This window comes from Ranitomeya variabilis, chromosome 3, assembly GCF_051348905.1.
Source record: "Ranitomeya variabilis isolate aRanVar5 chromosome 3, aRanVar5.hap1, whole genome shotgun sequence".
Classification (NCBI taxonomy): Eukaryota; Metazoa; Chordata; class Amphibia; order Anura; family Dendrobatidae; genus Ranitomeya; species Ranitomeya variabilis.
The window spans coordinates 475,103,363-475,123,839 of NC_135234.1; the positions used below are offsets into that span (position 1 = coordinate 475,103,363).

Genomic DNA, 20,477 nt, shown 5'->3' on the forward strand with positions numbered 1-20,477 from the left:
CACCAGAATATGTGGAGGGGGCCATAAGAGGCCAGCACCAGGACCACTACCTCAGCCTTTGTGCAAGGAGGAGGAGGAGGAGGAGCACAGACAGAGCCCTGCAAAATGATCTCCAGCAGGCCACAAATGTGCATCTGTCTGCACAGACAATTAGAAACCGACTCCATGAGGATGGTCTGAGTGCCCGACGTCCACAGATGGGGGTTGTACTCCCAGCCCAATACTGTGCAAGACACTTTGCATTTGCCACAGAACACCAGGATTGGCAAATTTACTACTGGTGCCCTGTGCTCATCACAGATGAAAGCAGGTTCACACTGAGCTCATGTGACAGATGTGACAGAGTCTGGAGACGCAGTGGAGAGAGATCTGCTGCCTGCAACATTCTTCAGCATGACCAGTTTAGCAAAAGTCAGTACTGGTGTGGGGTGGCATTTCTTTGGAGGGCCGCACAGCCCTCCATGTGCTCTCCAGAGGTAGCCTGACTGCCATTAGGTACCGAGATGAGATCCTCAGATCCCTTGTGAGACCATATGCTGGTGCGGTTGGCCCTGGGTTCCTCCTAATGCAGGACAATGCCAGACCACATGGGGCTGGATTGTGTCAGTAGTTCCTGCAAGATGAAGGCATTGAAGCTATGGACTGGCCCACTCGTTCCCCAGACCTGAATCCGATTGAACACATCTGGGACATCATGTCTCGCACCATCCACCAACGTCACGTTGCACCACAGACTGTCCAGGAGTAGGCGGATGCTTTAGTCCAGGTCTGGGAGGAGATCCCTCAGGAGACCATCCCCCGCCTCATCAGGAGCATGCCCAGGCATTGTAGGGAGGTCATACAGGCACGTGGAGGCCATACACACTACTGAGCATCATTTCCTTGTCTTGAGGCATTTCCACTGAAGTTGGATCAGCCTGTAACTTCATTTTCTACTGTAATTTTGAGCATCATTCCAACTCCAGACCTCCGTGGGACAGTAGTTGTGATTTACATTGCTAATTTTTAGGATTTATTGTTCTCAACACATTCCACTATGTAATGAATAAAGGTTTACAACTGGAATATTTCATTCAGTGATATCTAGGATGTGGGATTTTAGTGTTTCCTTTATTTTTTTGAGCAGTGTATGTCTATCTATCTATATATACAGTGTATATATATATATATATATCTATATATATATATATATATATATATATACATAGTTACGCAGTGGGTGATAGCACGGGGCTAATTGTTAATCCTTTTCTCTCTATAGAATACAATAAACAGATTACTAGAACAAAATAATCGTTATGAAACAGCAATATTTTTACAGAGAGTAACACAGCACAATGGAAATATTTTACTTGTATGGTATATTACAGCTTTACTTTTCAGTCTATTTTGCTATTTAGAAATATATTGCAAAATAATATATATTGCAAAAAAATATTTTATGTTAAATGCATATTACTATCCTTGTAAACTATCGTTAAAATAAAAAGGAAAAAAAAAAGACACTGATTTGGGACTATAAAGCCAACCATCATGAGCCATGAATTAGTAATGATACTAATATAAAAATGTCTTTTAAGATTTGTTATTCCCATAAATGTAATCTGGCATTACACAGAATAGTGCGCATTTTAGTAATATTTTTTCTGACAAATTACTGCAAGTGTAATTTGACTTTCAACGTTTTTTTCTGTGCAAATAATGTTTTATCTGGCTTATAATATATAAATGTAAAATCTGTCATTTCTAACATATGTAAACTTTCTGTATTATATTTTGTTTTACTTTGAACAGTTATTATATTGAAACCATTAAAAGCATGCTAGCTTTTGTTAAATTGCATTAGGATTTTTTTTTTTTCAAACTGATGATGGCTTGTGGAATTATTCTGGCAGAAAAAAACAAAAACTCCTAAAATATATCAATGGATTAGCATTTTTGTACTTTGCTGAGGAGCCCTCAGCCAGCAAGTAATTTCCCTGAAGCAGCCACTGCAGAAGAAATGTAGTATTACATGGCAGCTATTCAGTACAATGGTCATTCATGTAATGTAAGAATGGTTCCACCCTGCAAGAATGAAAGCTAGAAGGGTGAACGTTCTTCTATGATGTTCATGTGCCCTAAATACATTTTTGTCTTATGCTAGGTACACATTACATTCAACAGTGATTTGATGGCTTCCTTCTGAGGCCTTCACCTGTTTTTCAGGTCACAAAAACATCGACTACGTTCTTATAACCATCTCAAAGGACAGAAACTGAAACAAAGGAGCATAAATGGAGTGTATTTGATTTCCATTTGTCTCATTGTAATAAATGGCTTCATTAGGGACACATTTGAGTCCCATTGTTAATGGATTCAGATGGAAACCCTGGACAGAAGCCATAAAACCATTGCTGGACACAGTGGATACTTAGCCTTAATGGGACAAACACTTTAAGGAAGTGATGAACTAGCTATACCTAAAGCCCATAGACAAAAGTAGAGGAGCACAAAACATTAAAGAAAAAAACAAACAAATGTAACAAATCTCCATCAACAGTTTGTTAATGGTTTTTAGTCAATTACTGGAGATTATTATGCAAAAGACTGAATCAAATTACAATTTATACACTAAAACTATCTTATTAACTATTATAGTTAATTTTTATTTAAAAAAAATGAAATATGTTGAGCCACAGTCATAATTTATTCTCCATATACAGGACTGCTTGAAAATAGCCCTGGAGAGAGCTGAAACGTTGCTGTATTCTTGGTGAATAAGTTTGCCAAATTCACTTACAACTGCTGAAAAGCTATGATTTCATTACAAGTGGTTTGTAGTTTTGTAGTATTGAGCGAACGTGCTCTGATAAGGTGTTATGCAAGCACGCTAATAGAGTGTCTTCAACATGCTCTAATGCTATGTTTGAGTCACTGCAGCTGCATTTCTCATGGCTGTTCGACAGCCGCAACACATATAGGGATTGCCAAACAAACAGGAAATCCTTGCATGTGTTTTGGCAGTCGAAGAGCCATGAGAAATGCAGCCGTGGCAACTCAAACATAGTATTCGAGCACGCCGAAGATACTCTGCTACCACCCAAGCATGCTCGGATAACACCTGTCACATTCGATTAACATTAGTGGTTTGTATACAGAATAAGTGATAAATTGCTGAGGACCCACCATTGGATCACCCACCAGTCATGAGAATTGGGCTCCTGTGTTGCTCATTTGAATGTTGAAATACATAAACATTTGCACAGTTGTTCTTTCTAAAATGTATTGAAGTAATGGAGGTTGTTGAATTCATTGCTATCTCTATCTTTGAATGAATGACTTATTTGAATGAAGCTGTAGACTTCATGTTCAGCCACTGTCCATTCCAATGGGTGACGTCAGTGTCCCGTTCTTGTCATCAGTGAAATGGAAGTGGTACCCCCAGGAATTAGCAAATCACCTCCTAGGTAATACACTGGAATTGATGCCAAACTTGTTTAACTATATTTTTAAAGATATGAGGTTTTATGTTTTTATCTACATGAGAAATGCAGCCGTGGCAACTCAAACATAGTATTCGAGCACGCCGAAGATACTCTGCTACCACCCAAGCATGCAAGAAAGGATGCAAGGATGTGAGCAAAGTAAAGGTTAATTTACACTGCACGATTATTGTGAGCTGACGTTCCCAGGAACACTTGCTTCACAGTAATCTTACATCCTGTGTAAACAGGCTACTATTCACAACATGAATGAGCATTTTACATTTTTTGCACAAAAGATGAAAGTTCTAGGCAGCACATTGTCATGTGTAAACAAGACTCCCGCTGCCAATAAAATAAAAATGTTGGCCTATACACATTGCACACTCTGTTACAGACTGCTCAGTGCTCATTCTGTAAACAGGCTGTTAATTCACTGTAGATCAGCATCGGCGGTCGTTTAGTCCTGCCAGTCACTTGATGAAAGTGGATCCTAAGGGCCTGCCACATTAGAGCACACCAAGTTGATCAGCACTGGCCAGCTATCTGATGTGTGATGGACCATCCTGGTAGAACAGTTAATATTTAGATATCTGATCTTGGGGGAGAAAAGCAGCTGCCACAGTTGTTTGACAGCTGTTTTCTCTCCTCTGCTCATTAAACTTTTAACTGTTTGTTCATTTAGCTAGGCATTAGGATTTTTCATCCAGTATTGTAGTTAGAGAGAGGGATTTTTTTTTTCCTTTTGAATTGTACATACTTTCTGAGACACTGTAAGTATGGTGACAAATAGCAGTTCTACCTGCACAACAGTTTGAAGGGTGCTTTGTATCTCACCCAGTGTTGCTTCACAAAGGATGCAAGGTCATCTCATACACACACAGCTGACACATCGTCAAATCTTATTAAGTAACCAAGGGATGACTCACAGGGCCATTCACAGTAATCAGCTTTACAGTATGTGAACAATAGTCACTGTAGCAAAGCAAATTGTTTGCAAGTCTGAGTTAAATCGAATAGACACTTCTTGGTGAGTAGTTTTGGAACAGTGAATATTGCATTTTCTGATCTGTTCTTGACATGACCTATGTCAATTGTGCATTCAGAATATAGGATGAGTTGATTTAGCTACCGAGCATAACTGTGTAAATCTATTGCAATCACTGATAAAGCATCATCTGGCAACAAAAGTAAAAATGTATTCCTTTCAAGCAGCGTATGCTTACAAACATTTGCGTTGAGAGAAGCCTACCTGTGCTTCCTGCGGAACCTGGGCTGCATCAATTCTCTCCGAAATATAGGCTATCAGCTGTCTGTCAGTGGTGCCAAGAGACTCTTGAATTAAGCGAATGGCTTTGTCAATCTCCTGGGCAGACTGAATACTTTGTTCAAGAACCTTTTGTCTCCTTACAGCCTGTAATGATAAAAGAAAAATGTTATTTTCTCATTCATCAAGTTCATTTGCAGGAAAACATACGTAATTTAGGCAAACACCTTTTTATAAGATGAACTACGCTGACTTTTGCCACTCATTCAGTCTGTCTTAGATATATTCTTATAATAGCAGAAATACTTATTTAACCAGAGATATAGCAAGTTGTAATGTAGGCACTGACTGAAGCCTTATTGCAGCATTACTGTAAAGCACTGCTAAAATTGTTAAAAGGAACCTCTTCTGAATGCTGTAATCTTCCGCTCTGAGGCCTATCCCACTTCTTCCTGATCTCATTATGTAGTTCAAGAGATTTCATGTACTGAGAATAGGGTCACGGTCACTCCGAGCCAGAGTAAGCTAGTGAAATGACTAACTGGAGCAAAGAAACAAAATGAAGATACTAGAGATGACAGATGCCATTAAAACAATAGCTAAAAAGATTAGAGAAAACTTAGAATTGCTGTAATAGCTTTACTTAACAATTTAACATTCGGGTTCCTACATACTATGGTGTTATAATATTTGTATCTCTTTCTTTGCATGTCTTCTCATATCTGTATTGCTTTCATTTCTATCTGACATGCAATAAAAAAAAAGAGAATTACAAGAAAAAAAAGTTCAAAATCATATAAAAATAACATAACTTTAACCCCATTATGACCAGAGGTATTTTCATTTTTGCATTTTCGTTTTTTGCTCCCCTTCTTCCCACAGCCGTAACTGTTTATTTTTCTGCCTAATTGGCAATGTGAATGTTTATTGGGACAAGTTGTACTTTTGAACGACACCATTGGTTTTAACATATCTTGTGATAGAAAAAATTTTAAAAATTCCAAGTGCGGTGAAATTGCAAAAAAAGTGCAATTCCATAGTTGCTTTTATTTTAATCTAGTTCACTAAATGCTAAAATTGACCAGCCATTATGATTCTCCAAGTCCTTACGAGTTCACGGACACCAAACATGTCTAGGTTCTTTTTTATTTAAATGGTGAAAAAAAATCCAAACTTTGGTAAAAAAAAAGGCGGACCATTTTTCATGAATGGGGGCAGGGTGAGGGCTTATTTTTGTGCGCTAAGCTGACATTTGTATTGAATCCATTTTGGTTTAGATACCATCTTTTCATCACCCATTATTGCATTTTTTTGCAATGCAGCAACGACCAAAAAAAACATAATTCTGGAGTTTTTGATTTTTTTCTCGTTACACCATTTACCGTCGGGTTAATCCTTTTTTTTGTTGATAGATCGGGCGATTATGAATGCAATGATACCGAATATGTGTATTTTTTTTGTTTTATTTTGAATGGGGTGAAAGAGGGGTGATTTGAACTTTTATATTTTTTAGTTTTTTAAAAACTTTTTTTACTTTTTGCATGTTTCAATAGTCTCCATGGGAGACTAGAAGCTGCAGTTGTCTGATTGGCTCTGCTACATAAAGGCGATGATCAGATCGCCTGTATGTAGCAGAAATGCTCACTTGCTATGAGTCGGTGCTCATAGCAATCCAGCTATGACAACCATAGATGTCTGCTGAGACATCTGGTTGTCATGCCAACCTATTGGTGACCCATGAACACATGACGGGGTCACCGATGAGTGGGATTTTTGGTGTCATTACCAGAAGCGCGAGTAAAATGCCGCTGTCAGGGATTGACAGCGGCAATTAAACAGGTTAACAGCCACGGGTGGATCGTGATTCAGCTGTCAGCTGTTCAAAACAGTTGACATGTGCTGGAAAAGATGTGGGCTCAGTGCCGGAGCCCACGTCAAACAGAGGGATTCCAAAGTGGGCGTACTATTACGCCCAATGTCGGAAAAGGGTTATTCACATTACCTGATGTTGACATGTCAATTTTTTCTAAATGCCACTCCATTGTGCCTGATTAGCGGGCACCAGTGATGGCAAAGCATGTGCTCGAGCCAATTACCTACATTATTGGAGATGAAGGAACATAGACCAGAGGCTACAAAGGGGAACTCAGCTCAAGAGTGGCAAGATATTTATAAGATGAGTGCTACTTTTTAGTTATTTTTATGATTATCACATAACTCTTATGAAAGTGAATGTAAGGAGCAGGGACAGAAGCTGACCACAGTGCAGATGCCAGCTTTCTTATACAGCTGACATCTGCCTCTAACTATAGCAATTAGTAGCCAGTTTCGACTGCTGCTGTTTAACCTCTCAATTCCATTGTCAATTTCAGACCGCAGAATTTAAGTGGCATGATACTGGTGGGATGTCTGTTTCTGTGCCAATTAGTCTCCGCAACTTCATGATTGCGTTTGCCATGGTCGCCAATGCAGTATTGCTGCATATAATATAAATCACTATCTCATTGGAGCTTGAACATTGGCAGGGTTTCAAAAGCTCTCCATAATAACAAATGCAGAAGTCTTCTGTAGCAACCCATTAGAGCCCTGTGATCATTTTATGTTTTGTTGATGGGTGCAGAATGAATGATGCACCCCATGACGGCATGCTGTTAATACCGCTGTCAGACTTTGACAGCAGCAGTTAACAGGTTTAACAATTGGTTCGGAACTACACACCACCCACGGATCTTAGGGACACGTTCTGGCTGTAGCAAATTGTCATTTCCTGTATGTGGTGAGTTCATCCTATGGGTCAGATCCATATACTTGCTACTAACTTGTGGCATACATAAATGGTGGATGTAAATAAGTGGTGAAAGTAGCTCTTCCTGCAATTTTTTGCTCTAATCCTTTCTGAACATGTATGTGATATTATATACAGTGGGGAAAAAAGTATTTAGTCAGCCACCAATTGTGCAAGTTCTGTCACTTAAAAATATGAGAGAGTCCTGTAATTGACATCATAGGTAGACTACAACTATGAGAGTCAAAATGCAAAAACAAATCCAGAAAACCGCCTTGTCTGATTTTGCAAGATTTATTTTGCAAATTATGGTGGAAAGTAAGTATTTGCTCATTAACAAAAGTTCATCTCAATATTTTGTTATATATCCTTTGTTGGCAATGACAGAGGTAAAATGTTTTCAGTAAGTCTTCACAAGGTTGGCACACACTGTTGGTGGTATTTTGACCCATTCCTCCATGCAGATATCCTCTGGAGCAGTGATGTTTTGGGCCTGTCACTGGGCAACACAGACTTTCAACTCTCTCCAAAGGTTTTCTATGGGGTTGTGATCTGGAGACTGGCTAGGCCACTCCAGGACCTTAATATGCTTGTTATGAAGCCACTCCTTTGTTGCCATGGAGGTGTGCTTGGAATCATCATTATGCTGAAAGACCTATCCACGTTTCATCTTCAATGCCCTTGCTGATGGATGGAGATTTGCACTCAAAATCTCATGACAAATGGTCCCATTCACTCTTTCATGTACATGAATCAGTCGTCCTGGTCCCTTTGCAGAAAAACAGCCCCAATGCATGATGTTGCCACCCCCATGCTTCACAGTAGGTATGGTGTTCTTTGGATGCAGCTCAGCATTCTGTCTCCTCCAAACACGACGAGTTTAGTTTCTACCAAACAGTTCAACTTTCGTTTCATTAGAACATATGACATTCTCCCAATACTCTTCTGGATAATCCAAATGGTCTCTTGCAAACTTCAGATGTGCCCAGACATGTACTGGATTAAGCAGGGGGGCACGTATGGCACTGCAATATCTGAGTCTCTGATAGTGTTACTGATGGTAGCCTTTGTTACGGTGGTCCCAGCTCTATGCAGGTCATTCACTAGTCCCCCCGTGTGGTTCTAGGATTTTTGCTTACCGTTCTTGTGATAATTTTGACTCCACGGAGTGAGATCTGGTGAGTAGCCCCAGACTGAGGGAGATTATCAGTAGTCTTGTATGTTTTCTATTTTCTTTTTATTGCTCCCACAGTTGATTTCATCACACCAAGATGCTTGCCTGTTGCAGATTCAGTCTTCCCAGCCTGGTACAGGGCTACAGTTTTGTTTCTGGTGTCCTTTGACAGCTCTTTGGTCTTCACCATAGTGAAGTTTGGAATGTGACTGTTTGAGGTTTTCGACAGGTGTATTTTATACTGATAACAAATTCAAACAGGTGCCATTACTACAGGCAATGAGTGGAGGACAGAGCAGCCTCTTAAAGAAGAAGTTATAGGTCTGTGAGAGCCAGAAATCTTGCATGTTTTTACGTGACCAAATACTTATTTTCCATCATAATTTGCTAAATAAATCTTGCCGAATCAAGGTGATTTTCTGGATGTGTTTTCTCATTTTGACTCTCATAGTTGTGGTCTACCTATGATGTCAATTGAAGGCCTCGCTCATCTTTTTAATTGAGAGAACTTGCACAATCGGTGGCTGACTAAATACTTTTTTTTCCTCACTGTAAGTGTATTAAAATATTTACTGATTGTAGCCTTCCCCGATTTTCAGCATTTCTCCTGTCCTCTTCTGTACCACATGTCCTCAAATCTGTCTAGCCATAACATATTATATTACGAACATATTTAGAAAGTATTAGGAGTAAAACTACTAATCTGATTTCTATCAGGTGCTATGTTGGTAAGGAGACCTTGTGTGAATACAGATTATCAAATACAATTATATCTAGACTAGATGGTGGCCCGATTCTAACGCATCGAGTATTCTACAATATGTATGTAGTTTATTTATGAAGATTTTTGAATAATGCAATGAATACACAGGATTCGGCAGGCCAGGCGTGACCAATTAGCGAAGCGTGGTTCAAATCCCGCGCCAAGTCACGGCCGGACTGCGTCTGTCGCTGATTGGTCGTGGCCGGGCACGACCAATCAGTGAAGCCAGGGCCAGCTCCAGGTTTTTGAAGGCCCAGGGTGAAATAGTCTCACAGCCCAAGTAGCATACAATACAGCCCACGTAGTATATAGCATAGCCATGTAGTATATAGCACAGCCACGTAGTATATAGCACAGCTATGTAGTATATAACACAGCCACATACAGTAGTATATAGCACAGCCACATAGTATATAGCACAGCCACATAGCATATAGCACAGCCACATAGCATATTGCACAGCCACGTAGTATATTGCACAGCCATGTAGTATATAGCACAGCCACGTAGTATATTTCACAGCCACTTAGTATATAGCACAGCAACGTAGTATATTGCAGAGCCATGTAGTATATTGCACAGCCACGTAGTATATAGCACAGCCCACACAGTATATAATACAGCCCAAACAGTATATTACACAGCCCACGTAGTATATAGCACAGCCCACGTAGTATATAGCACAGCCCACGCAGTATATTACACAGCCTACATAGTATATAACACAGCCATGCAGTATATAACACAGCCCATGCAGTATTTAACACAGCCCACGTAGTATATAGCACAGCCCACGTAGTATATAGCACATCAATGTAGTATATAACACAGCCCATGCAATATATAACACAGCCCACGCAGTATATAACACAGCCCACACAGTATATAACACAGCCCAGGCTGTATATAACACAGCCCACGTAGTATACAACAAAGCCCACATAGTATATAGCAATGTGGGCACCATATCCCTGTTAAAAAAAGAATTAAAATAAAAAATAGTTATATACTCACCTTCCAGCATTCCCCGGATCCAGCCCAGACCTTTAGCGATTCTCCTCGCGACGCTCTGTTCCCAGAAATGCCTTGCCAGAATAACCGGTAATGATGTAGCTGTCTCGTGAGACCCCTACATCATCTGGGGTCATTGCCGCAATGCATTCTTGGAACCGGAGTGTCGCGAGGAGCGGGAAAGGCTGCCGTGGATGCTGGAAGGTGAGAATATAATGATTTTATTATTATTATTTTTAACATTATATGTTTTTACTATTGATGCTGCATAGGCAGCATCAATAGTAAAAAGTTGGTCACACTTGCAGGGTTAATGGCAGCGTTAACAGACTGCGTTACACCGCGTTATGCCACGGTGTAACGCAGTTCGTTTAATGGAACGCTAAAATGCTATTTTGGTGCTGACTGGAGTGAAGTATGGAGGGGGCACTGACTGGAGGGGAGTAGGGAGGGGCCAATTTGCGGCCGGACTGTGCCTGTCGCTGATTGGTCGACCCCAGCCAGCTGCGACCAATTAGCGATGCGGGATTTCCATGACAAACAAACAGAGGGAAGTGGACCTTAGACAATTATATATATATAGATGATAGCTAGCTTGGATTATGGCTCTCACATGTGAATAAGTTAGGATATTAGTGGATTTGGTAATTTGAATAGGATATCATTAAAATCTGTCTAGAGAAAGTGTGTACAACCTTTTATTGTCCAGGGATACACAGTAAAAATGAGCCAATCCTACTGTTTGTACTAAAACTTAAAGGGAGGTTTTGCTTCCTCATCTGAAAGCAGCATAATGTAAGAAAAAAGTCCCTGAAACCAAAGGTGTATCACTAATTTACTGGGTCTGGTACTTGTGAGACAATCAGAGTTTTTAGATTTAACATGAAACAGAGTTGAGAAAGCTAACCCCACCCACACAGGGATCAAAAGATGCCTATTTTGTAAATATATGAGGGTTCCAGAGATGTCCATACAATTCACATTGTACCATTGGTCCTATTTAGCCATCCCTTCTTCAGCACTATTTCCACTCCTATCTGACATAGAAACTACATGCAGGCACGAACTAGACACATATAAGCTCCTGTTGAACTAGATGGTTGGAGTTGCATAAATTTGCATCACAACCTACATGTAAACCCCAGTTGCAGGTTTTGTGCCAATGTTCTTATGCAAATTTAAGTAATCATATCCCAGCTTAGAAGTAAGTTAACTTCTCATTGTTATACCATCATCTGCACTGGTCATACAGTTACCTGAATTTACTAAAATCAACAGGATTGTTTGACAATCTCATGTGTGTAAGGGTCTCACATGTACCCCCAGCGGACAGAGGTTAGGGAAAAAAATGGCCAGTCATGTTGGATTTGAAAGAGGAGATTATACACAGAATTCCACTACTGCATATTACATTTAAACAGCTGTCAAAAAAGTCAGCAGCATTTACTTGCTACTTAGGGTCCCAGAGGAGATTTCAACTATTCTGCTTAATATTTTATACTGCTTTTGTCAAATAGCGTTTCACAATCATGAACCATTAACTCTACAGTGAATGAGTAATTAATTATCATATCAAACTTATTGCTGATGATGCAATTAATTCACAATTAAACATACGTAATATCTATTTTGCATTGTATAAAGCATCTGTGCATTCATTGTTCACAGTAATTTTCCCTGTGAAATAAAACTGAAAAAAGAAACATTTTGAAAAATGTATCTGTCTGTCCATAATTTGGGGATAATTAGCAGCTATTTGTGGCATTGAATAACATTCATAGATTACCTCCTGTTGTATTTCTTCCCAACGAGTATTGAACTTGTCCAGTTTTTCATTGATCAGTTCATCCATCACGCCTCCATCGGTCAATGTCTGAGCAAGTTCTTTAATTTGATTCCGATTGTCTTCTGGATGTTTCATGATTTTTTCTATGGACTAGACATAAAAAAAATGTACAAGTGAAAAAAAAACCAAAAAAAACTATCATATGTCATCACATACCAGTAATTTCAAACTACAATTTCCAAAAATAATAATGGCTTCTTAGCACAAATTTTAATAATATTCATTTGTATAACATAGATTAGATCACAAAAAGTAATACTGAAATGCAGAAAGGGATCGTCCATGACTTACCGTACATATTGATGACCTATATCTGTGACAGGTCATCAATATGAGATCAATGGGCATCAGACACCCCCGTGATCAGCTGATATTCTCTCCAGCAGGAGGCAAATGTAAGCAATGTATGGAGTGGAATGCCAGAGCTTTACCCAATATTCAGTTAGTGGAAGGAAAATTGCAGTACTTGGCAGCAGACACCGAGTTATGGCGCTATGGTGTTCTGGTGTTGCATCTGGCCACTGCCAAAGCAGTTATCAGCTTATTGGTGGGAGAGTAAAGTGTTTAACGCCAACCAATCTCAAGTCCAGATCAACTTCTTTAATACAGGGCAAGCAGTTTTTTCCAGAACCAGAATCTTTGTGGAAGTTAAATACATACAAAAAGCTCAAAAGTACATGATCAATATTTCTTCAAAGTTATCAAAGACAAATTATCAGTATTCCAAATAAAGATTAGGTTTCAACTGTATTGTTTGGTGACTGGCATCATATTTTTCCACTAAACTATTGTATGCTCCTAGTATACAACTTGGTAAATCATTTTAAATGGAATTACTTGGTGAAAGGGTTTATGCTAACTAGGATCAAGATGTATGGATTTACAAGATTCAAACTGTACCCTTTGGTAGCTAGGTCACAAGGTTTCATAGTAAGCACAAGGCCTGGATTATTTTTATGTAAATTTTAATGGGAATGTAAAAGTGCATATTGAAACTATTTTATCAATATAACATTAAAGTGTGTTTAAAGTGTTATTGTATCCCAAGGTTGCAGAGTGCTAACATAGCAAATGGGGCTCTTACGCTTCTCTGTGCAGAGCGGACTCTACGCTGATGCTCTCATCTTTGTTGTTTGGCTGCAGTGGTGATGGTGTGTTTATAGTACCAGTAACTGTTGCGGCCAATTTCATGGCTCATAGCTCATGCCAGCTACATCAGTAGAGCCACTAAGGCCGGTGATTGGCTGTAGCAGTTAGGGTCAAAGAGGCCTACTACACAACTACCTATCTGTACAGTGTGCTTTTTTAAATCTATCATTTTAAAAGTGCACAGCTTAGAATGAGCAGTTGATATGATCACTGCAGTCAATCAATAAAGTGTGTATCAAAAAAGGCAATGTTGGACTAAGGGAGGTTAAGAAACAGCTATTTATATGGTCAATTCATTGCTATATATCCATATTATTATGGTGATAAAGAAGCACTCCCTTTATTTTTTGACTCTCCAAATCTCTGTATATGTTCATGTAGAGAAGTATCTATGTGTTAATATACTCACACAGTGCCATTCCACTCCTCTTCCGAGTCAAATGGCGACCATTTAGACTTTTGAGATCACATTGCACACTTTGTGACTCAGAAGTAGGTGTTTACAATGTAAGACTATGGAGCATCAGAACAAAAACTCCATAGGCTTATATTGTAAAAGAGTCTGAAATGCTGTCATGTGACTCAGAAGAGGAGCATAGACATAGTGGTAATCGGGGAAGACAGTGATCGGAGAGTTTAAGACACTGAAACTTCACAACGGTAACATTTACACAGGGCTAGGAAATAAAAAAAATAATAGGAGTGCTTCTTTAACTGGCATTGAAGTATGAGTTAGGAATGGAAAGCCTGGCAAAGTGATGATTTTCAATTCTGTATATGTCATTATTTTAACGTAACACCTTTCCAAGTAGCATCGAAAGAATTAATTATTTCTCTTCAACAGGAGATTTCAAGCAGAAACCCAATTTCAGCTTGCAATAAATAATTGACATGGTTGATGTTATTACCTAATTATACATGCCAATTATTTTCATTAGACAACAAAATTGCCATTACATTTTAATCAATAGCATTTCAATACAAACCTTCAAAGCCTGAGAAATCTCTTCTGGCGACCCTTTGGGTTGTTCTGTGGTTTTTAGCTTTTCTTCAGTTTCATCAATCCACTTATTTTCAGCCTCCAGATAAGACAGTAGTTCTAGCCAACATTTCCATACCTCCTGTAATAAATGATCAAGAACAATATATTGTTGACACTATTCAGTATATTCAAATTGATCTGAGCAATATTCATATAAGGACTGTTGCAAAACATGACATAAAGTACCGAGACCTTTCCAAAAGACCACTTTTTTTAAATAACTTTTGAACCAACCAGAATTTTCACTGACAACTTTTTGATTCCTTCATGTCCTGTATATGTTTATTAACCCTGTTTTCTGAAGGGACCATTCTTTGAGATAATCATATACATAAATGGGAGTTCTAGGGTCAAACCTCTACGGATCTCAGTCTTTGCTCAGTCGCGGCTGTTCCACTGTCACAACACATGCCTGGAGAGCCCAACAAATAGGTTCTTCATGCATGTGTTCTGACTGTCACACAGCAGCGACAAATGCAGCTGCGGCGCCAGACAGCTAATCAGCAGGCGTGCTCCATGTATCCGGGTTCCCTCTGCAGCTTATTCGGTAAGCGCTATAGCTTGCCAAATAAGGAGGGACCCGAACATATTCGCTCATCTCTAATTACAAGCAATAAGAATTTTAGTTTTATGATTTGTAAGATATATCAAAACAGTATCTTGATGTTGCTTGGTTCTATGAATGGCAATATATGGATGTAAATGTTTTTGCACTGTGTAGAAGCATTTCTTGTTTGTACAGTATGGCAGTTTCTTTAGCTTATCTAGAATCTATTAAAGCCAACAAATTAACCCCTTCCAACATAGGACATATTAGGAAATAATATTTAGGTTGCAGTTGTATGGAGTGGTTCTGGAGCTGAGCCACCTTTACACTTGGTGGGTGCCAGCTGTGTTATACAGCCAGCATCCATCAATAATGGCAGTGTTAAGGGTCTGCTCTGTCTGCTGTTATTAAACTTCTTAAAGAAGCTCTCCCATCAAAGTTTTTGTCCCATTAGTATATTGCAATCATCATATGATATAGCACTATGTGCTTAAAATTGCTCATTTTGCCCTTCTACTCAGATAATTCTTCACTTTTTCATTAGGTCTATGACATAACTTGATTAAAACCTGACACGCTGAATCTTTCTATGCTCTATGTAGAAACAAGGGTTCAGTTTTCTCTAGATTTAAATAATCATTGCAAAAGTGACAGGCAGGGGGGAGGAGAGAAGCAGTTGAAGAGAATGATTTTGGCAGGGAAAATAGACTTCCTGTTTCTACATTGAGAAGAAAAGAGAAGAATTAGCTGGGTAGAAGGGCAAAGTGAGCAATTGCAAGTACACAGTGCTGTATAATATGATAATTGCAATATATTAAGATATAGGTAAGGTATTTAGGGAACACAATTACTGGTTCAGGGGGGACAAAATACAGTAAGGTAAGATATAAAAAAATAAAAAAACAAAAATTTGAATCACTCCACTTTCCTGCCTTAAAAATACATTAAAACCTTAAAAAAAACATATTTGGTATTGACGCATCGGTAAAAAATGCAATCTAAAATTATTTAATCTGCATGTCAAATGTTGTAAATAAAATAAATCAAAATACTAAAATAGCTGATTTTTTTGGTCACCACACATAAACTAAAGAATGCAGCAAAAAGTGATAAAAATGATGTACATGACCCAAATTAGTACCACTAAAAGCTGCAGCTTGCTAAACAAGCAAAAATAAATAAATAAATCAAGAACTTCTAACATTCCATCTATGGAAAAATAAACAGCCATAGGTCTGGGAAATTGGCAACATAAACCTATTTTTTTTTTTCACAAAGTGCAGAATTTTTTTTAGAACACTATAGTAATACCAAACAGTGCACGCTTTTATGTCTCAGTAATCAGACTGATTCAGGAAATTAACACTGCCCTGTCATTCTTATCGCACATTAAATAAAGGAAAAACAAAACTGAAAAAACATTGACAGAAATGCTTGTTTTCCACCATTGCACCACACCTGTAGTTTTCTTACTGCTTTACAGTACAATATGTATAGGAAATTTCCTGAATTATATGCAGATACATTCCAATCATGTAAGGTCACAAGATGTGAAATCAGGAACAACAAAAAAAGACAAGGCAACTTGTATATTTGTAGTATCGTACTGATTTACTAATAACTTCATAATACAATTTTCTAAGGTACTGGGTTGGATGCTTCAGATATCCAACCACACTCTGCCAATATGAGATCGGAATGTTCATTAATTTCACTTTTATTAACTATGTGGCAGTAGTACATTCAGAGACTAAAAACTTTTAACGATCTGAAAGATTAGCAGATAAGATCTTTATGACATTGCCATGAATCCTAGATCAGATTATCTAACCTGTAGCGTTTCACACTTTCCATTTAACCTGCTGCACAGTCTTTCATAGTTGGTGACTAAAGCGTCCAGTTCTTTCTTTATTGGCTCATGGGCAGCAGATGGCGCTGTTGCAATAAAGTTGTTCACAGACTCTGTCAAAAGTTTCACTTTCTCTTGTTTCTGTGAAGCATCTTCTTTTGCCCTCTGCAAACAGCAAAAGGTTATTTTTAGAAGATTTATTTTTTTTTTTTAGACAGAAAGCAAAGTTAATTGAGCAGGCAATAATCACTCCACAAATCAGTAGAAAGACAGAATAGTTTTTGGAACATCAGTGCTGCTCCCAATAACATGTAGCTTATGATCATTACAGTTAGGGACAACTATATCCAATGTCACACCTCAAAGTTTTCCTTTCCATTACCCTTCTAAATCACATGTGCTAGAACTTAAAAATGGATGGTATATTAAGACCTGGTTATATGATATATACAAAATGACACTGCTGGTAAAGATTGTGGGCTGAATTCATCACTGCATTTTCCCCAATTTTTTGGTTTGTTGCAAAATGTTTGTTTAACTTGTTTATTACATCCCCTCTTCATGCCTGGAGGGATTTTAGTATGTCCAGAGTTTTTGCAAATTTTATGACATTGTAGTAGAGCTGAAAAGTCACTAAAAAGGTAAAAATAAATATTCTCAAAAAGACGGTCCCAAACTAACATTAATTTACATCCTAAATGTCTGTCTGTATCATGTCTTAATCTTATCTCTTTTTTAATATACTTTGATGAAAAAGTCCTTATTGCTCCCTCACTATGAAATTGTTTTATTCTGTTTTTCACCTACTTCCTGTTTGATGATGCTTTGTTTGAGAGCCCTCAGTGCATGCTGGCAGAGATGGGGCTGGCCTCTGTTCTGTTTACAATGCACACAGACAATTCACTCTCTTGCCGGCTCACCACTTCTGATCAGATCTGGTGAGGGAGTGACCTGTCACTGTGCAGAGACAAAAATATTTATTGCACAGTGACAAGTTCCTGCTCAGCATGTGTTATAACTGACAACCAGCGCATGTTCTGTAGACTATGGACTAGTCCAGCCCCTGAAATGAACATCACTCATAATGTTTCATTTCAGGGTGGGGACAGAGCCTCTGCCCGCTGGTGACAACTAGTTTGAATTTTCCAGCATGGACTAGGGGCTCTAAAACAAAGCTTCATCAGACAGGAAGTAGGCAAAACAATAAACCAATTAGATAGCACAGGAGGAAACAATAGGAGACAATTTACTTAAAGTATATTAGACATTACAGGGTGGGACATTTATATGGATACACCTAAATAAAATGGGAATGGTTGGTGATATCAACTTCCTGTTAGTGGCACATTAGTATATTGGAAAACTTTTTAAGATGGGTGGTGACCATGGCGGCCCTTTTGAAGTCAGCCATTTTGGATCCAATTTTATTTGTTCCAATGGGAAGAGGGTCATGTGACACATCAAACTTATTGAGAATTTCACAAGAAAAACAATGGTCTGCTTGGCTTTAACACATCTATATTCTTTCATGATTTATTTACAAGTTTATGACCACTTATAAAATGTATTCAAAGTGCTGCCCATTGTGTTGGATTATCAATGCATCCCTCTCCTCCCACTCTTGACACACTGATAGCAACACCACAGAAGAAATGCTAGCACAGGCTTCCAGTATCCATTGTCTCAGATGCTGCACATCTCATATCTTCATAGCATAGGCAATTGCCTTCAGATGACACCAAAGATAAAAATCTGAGGGTGTCAGATTGGGACACTTTGGTGCCATTCAACTGGCCCACGACGACCAATCCACTTTCCAGGAACCTGTTCATGTAGGAATGCTTGGACCTGACACTCATAATGTGGTGGTGCACATCTTGCTGGAAAAACTCAGGGAATGTGCCATCTTCACTGCATAAAGAGGGCAACACATCATCATGATGGTCATCATGGGACATGGTTATTTTTGATAACCAGCCAAGCTATAGCTGACAACTGAGGGCTGGTATTCTCAGGCTGGTAAGGGGCCATGGATATTGGCCCCAATTCTAAAAATAGCAGCCCGCAGCAACCCCAAAAAAGGCAACTCTATTAGATGTGAAAATTCTGGCGCTTTTCCCAGCTCTTCCCACTTGCTCTGTGGCAGTGGCAAGTGGGGTTCATGTTTGCGGGGTTGATGTCACCTTTGTCATGTGTGGTGACATAAAGCCCATGGCTTAGTAATAGAGAGGTGTCTATAACCCATAAGCATTAAAGAAACTACTTATTGTAATATTGGATATTTCCAGTTCAGCGCAGGTTGTCAGATTCCAGCACCTTTCTAAAACACAGCCTTTTAGGTGCTCATAATTCTTTCCTGTAGATGGGAAATTAAATGTGTAGCAGTTTAATTAATGCTGCACTCGAGCAATTATTTCATTTACTTTGAATTTCTTTGTTTAGATCTCTAAAGAACAATCTAAATTCCCAAAAAGATAAGTCTTTGCATAAGTAGTTATTATTGCTAATAGAATTAGCTGTTTGCTGATAATTAAACTCATCATGAAAAGACAAACATTCAGTGAAGCATACAATAGCTAATCAACTGCCTTCAGCTACAGTTCACAGTGATTGACCTCGGTAAGAGCCAAGGTCTAATATAAAACCAGAGTTCTGCACATTGGATTCTGAAGCACAACTTATTGGCTGAATCTAATAGTGTCTTGTCATTTCTGGGTAGATTAGTAAGTTTAAGTATCGATTTCTTCATAACTAAAAAATATATATTTTTCTAAGTATAACATTGTAGTTTCAGTGCAGCAAGTAGTAGTCCTGTAGTCGTGATGTTAGAAACAGTAGTAGTAGTAGTATTTATTGTAGCAGTAATGACAGTACTAAACAAAAACTATATATCAAATACCTTAAGCTCTTCTAATGCCTTTTGTAACTCTTCTGGAGTCTTGTACTCAAAATCTCTCTCTAAATACTCATCTTCAGCTTGAGAAATCCATTCTTGCATTTCAGACAGATCTTTTCGAAGGTTTAATGTTTTCTCCAAACCACCTTTTAGTGCTGCTTTTTTTGTGTTGGCCTAAATTGAGACATAAACCAACAGCTAGACAGCAGCAAGGACAGTTGAAACGTTTAGATTACAAGTGAAGGTTTCTGGCCAAGTATGGAAGTGGTTTGTTTGATTGGTTGGTTTTGTTGAATGTTAGGACAAACAAAAGTTGACATTGTATTCAGATAGAGCAGGAAAAAATGCAGAGCATATAAGTAAGAACATCTCTAATATACACACAGAGCACCTGCATGGTTTTTATCATAGAAGATGTGCATTAACCCCTGACATTTGAAATCAAATGAAAGAGCACTTATCTCAAGGACAAATGAAATGTATAACAACAAACAAAATTATATAAAAACTGGAAAAAATATTGACGGCAATAATAGATTGATATTTTTGAGTAATTGCCATGCATAAAAACATTTCTGTTTTTGACATTATTATTTTCACATAAACGGGTATTTCTGAAGGCACAAGACCAGAAGTATAGGATTTGCATACATGCAATTACGTGCCTACTAGAAGTGCGAGGAT

The 20,477-nt window shown here is 38.5% G+C and overlaps 1 protein-coding gene across 5 annotated transcripts in view; it reads right to left on the reverse strand.

The window, feature by feature from the left end:
* DMD (dystrophin) overlaps positions 1-20,477 on the reverse strand; it is a 3,762,639-nt gene that overhangs the window by 2,231,533 nt on the left and 1,510,629 nt on the right. For 3 of the 5 annotated variants that reach the window (XM_077296691.1, XM_077296689.1, XM_077296690.1), the window contains exons 26-30: positions 19,797-19,967; positions 16,880-17,062; positions 14,446-14,580; positions 12,251-12,400; positions 4,717-4,878 (exon numbers count right to left, since the gene is read on the reverse strand). In XM_077296691.1, coding sequence (XP_077152806.1) covers positions 4,717-4,878; positions 12,251-12,400; positions 14,446-14,580; positions 16,880-17,062; positions 19,797-19,967 — 801 coding nt within the window. Of the gene's footprint in view, positions 1-4,716; positions 4,879-4,958; positions 5,083-12,250; positions 12,488-14,445; positions 14,581-16,879; positions 17,063-19,796; positions 19,968-20,477 lie in introns of those variants that run through there. The other 2 variants (XM_077296692.1, XM_077296693.1) reach the window with 2 other exon arrangements.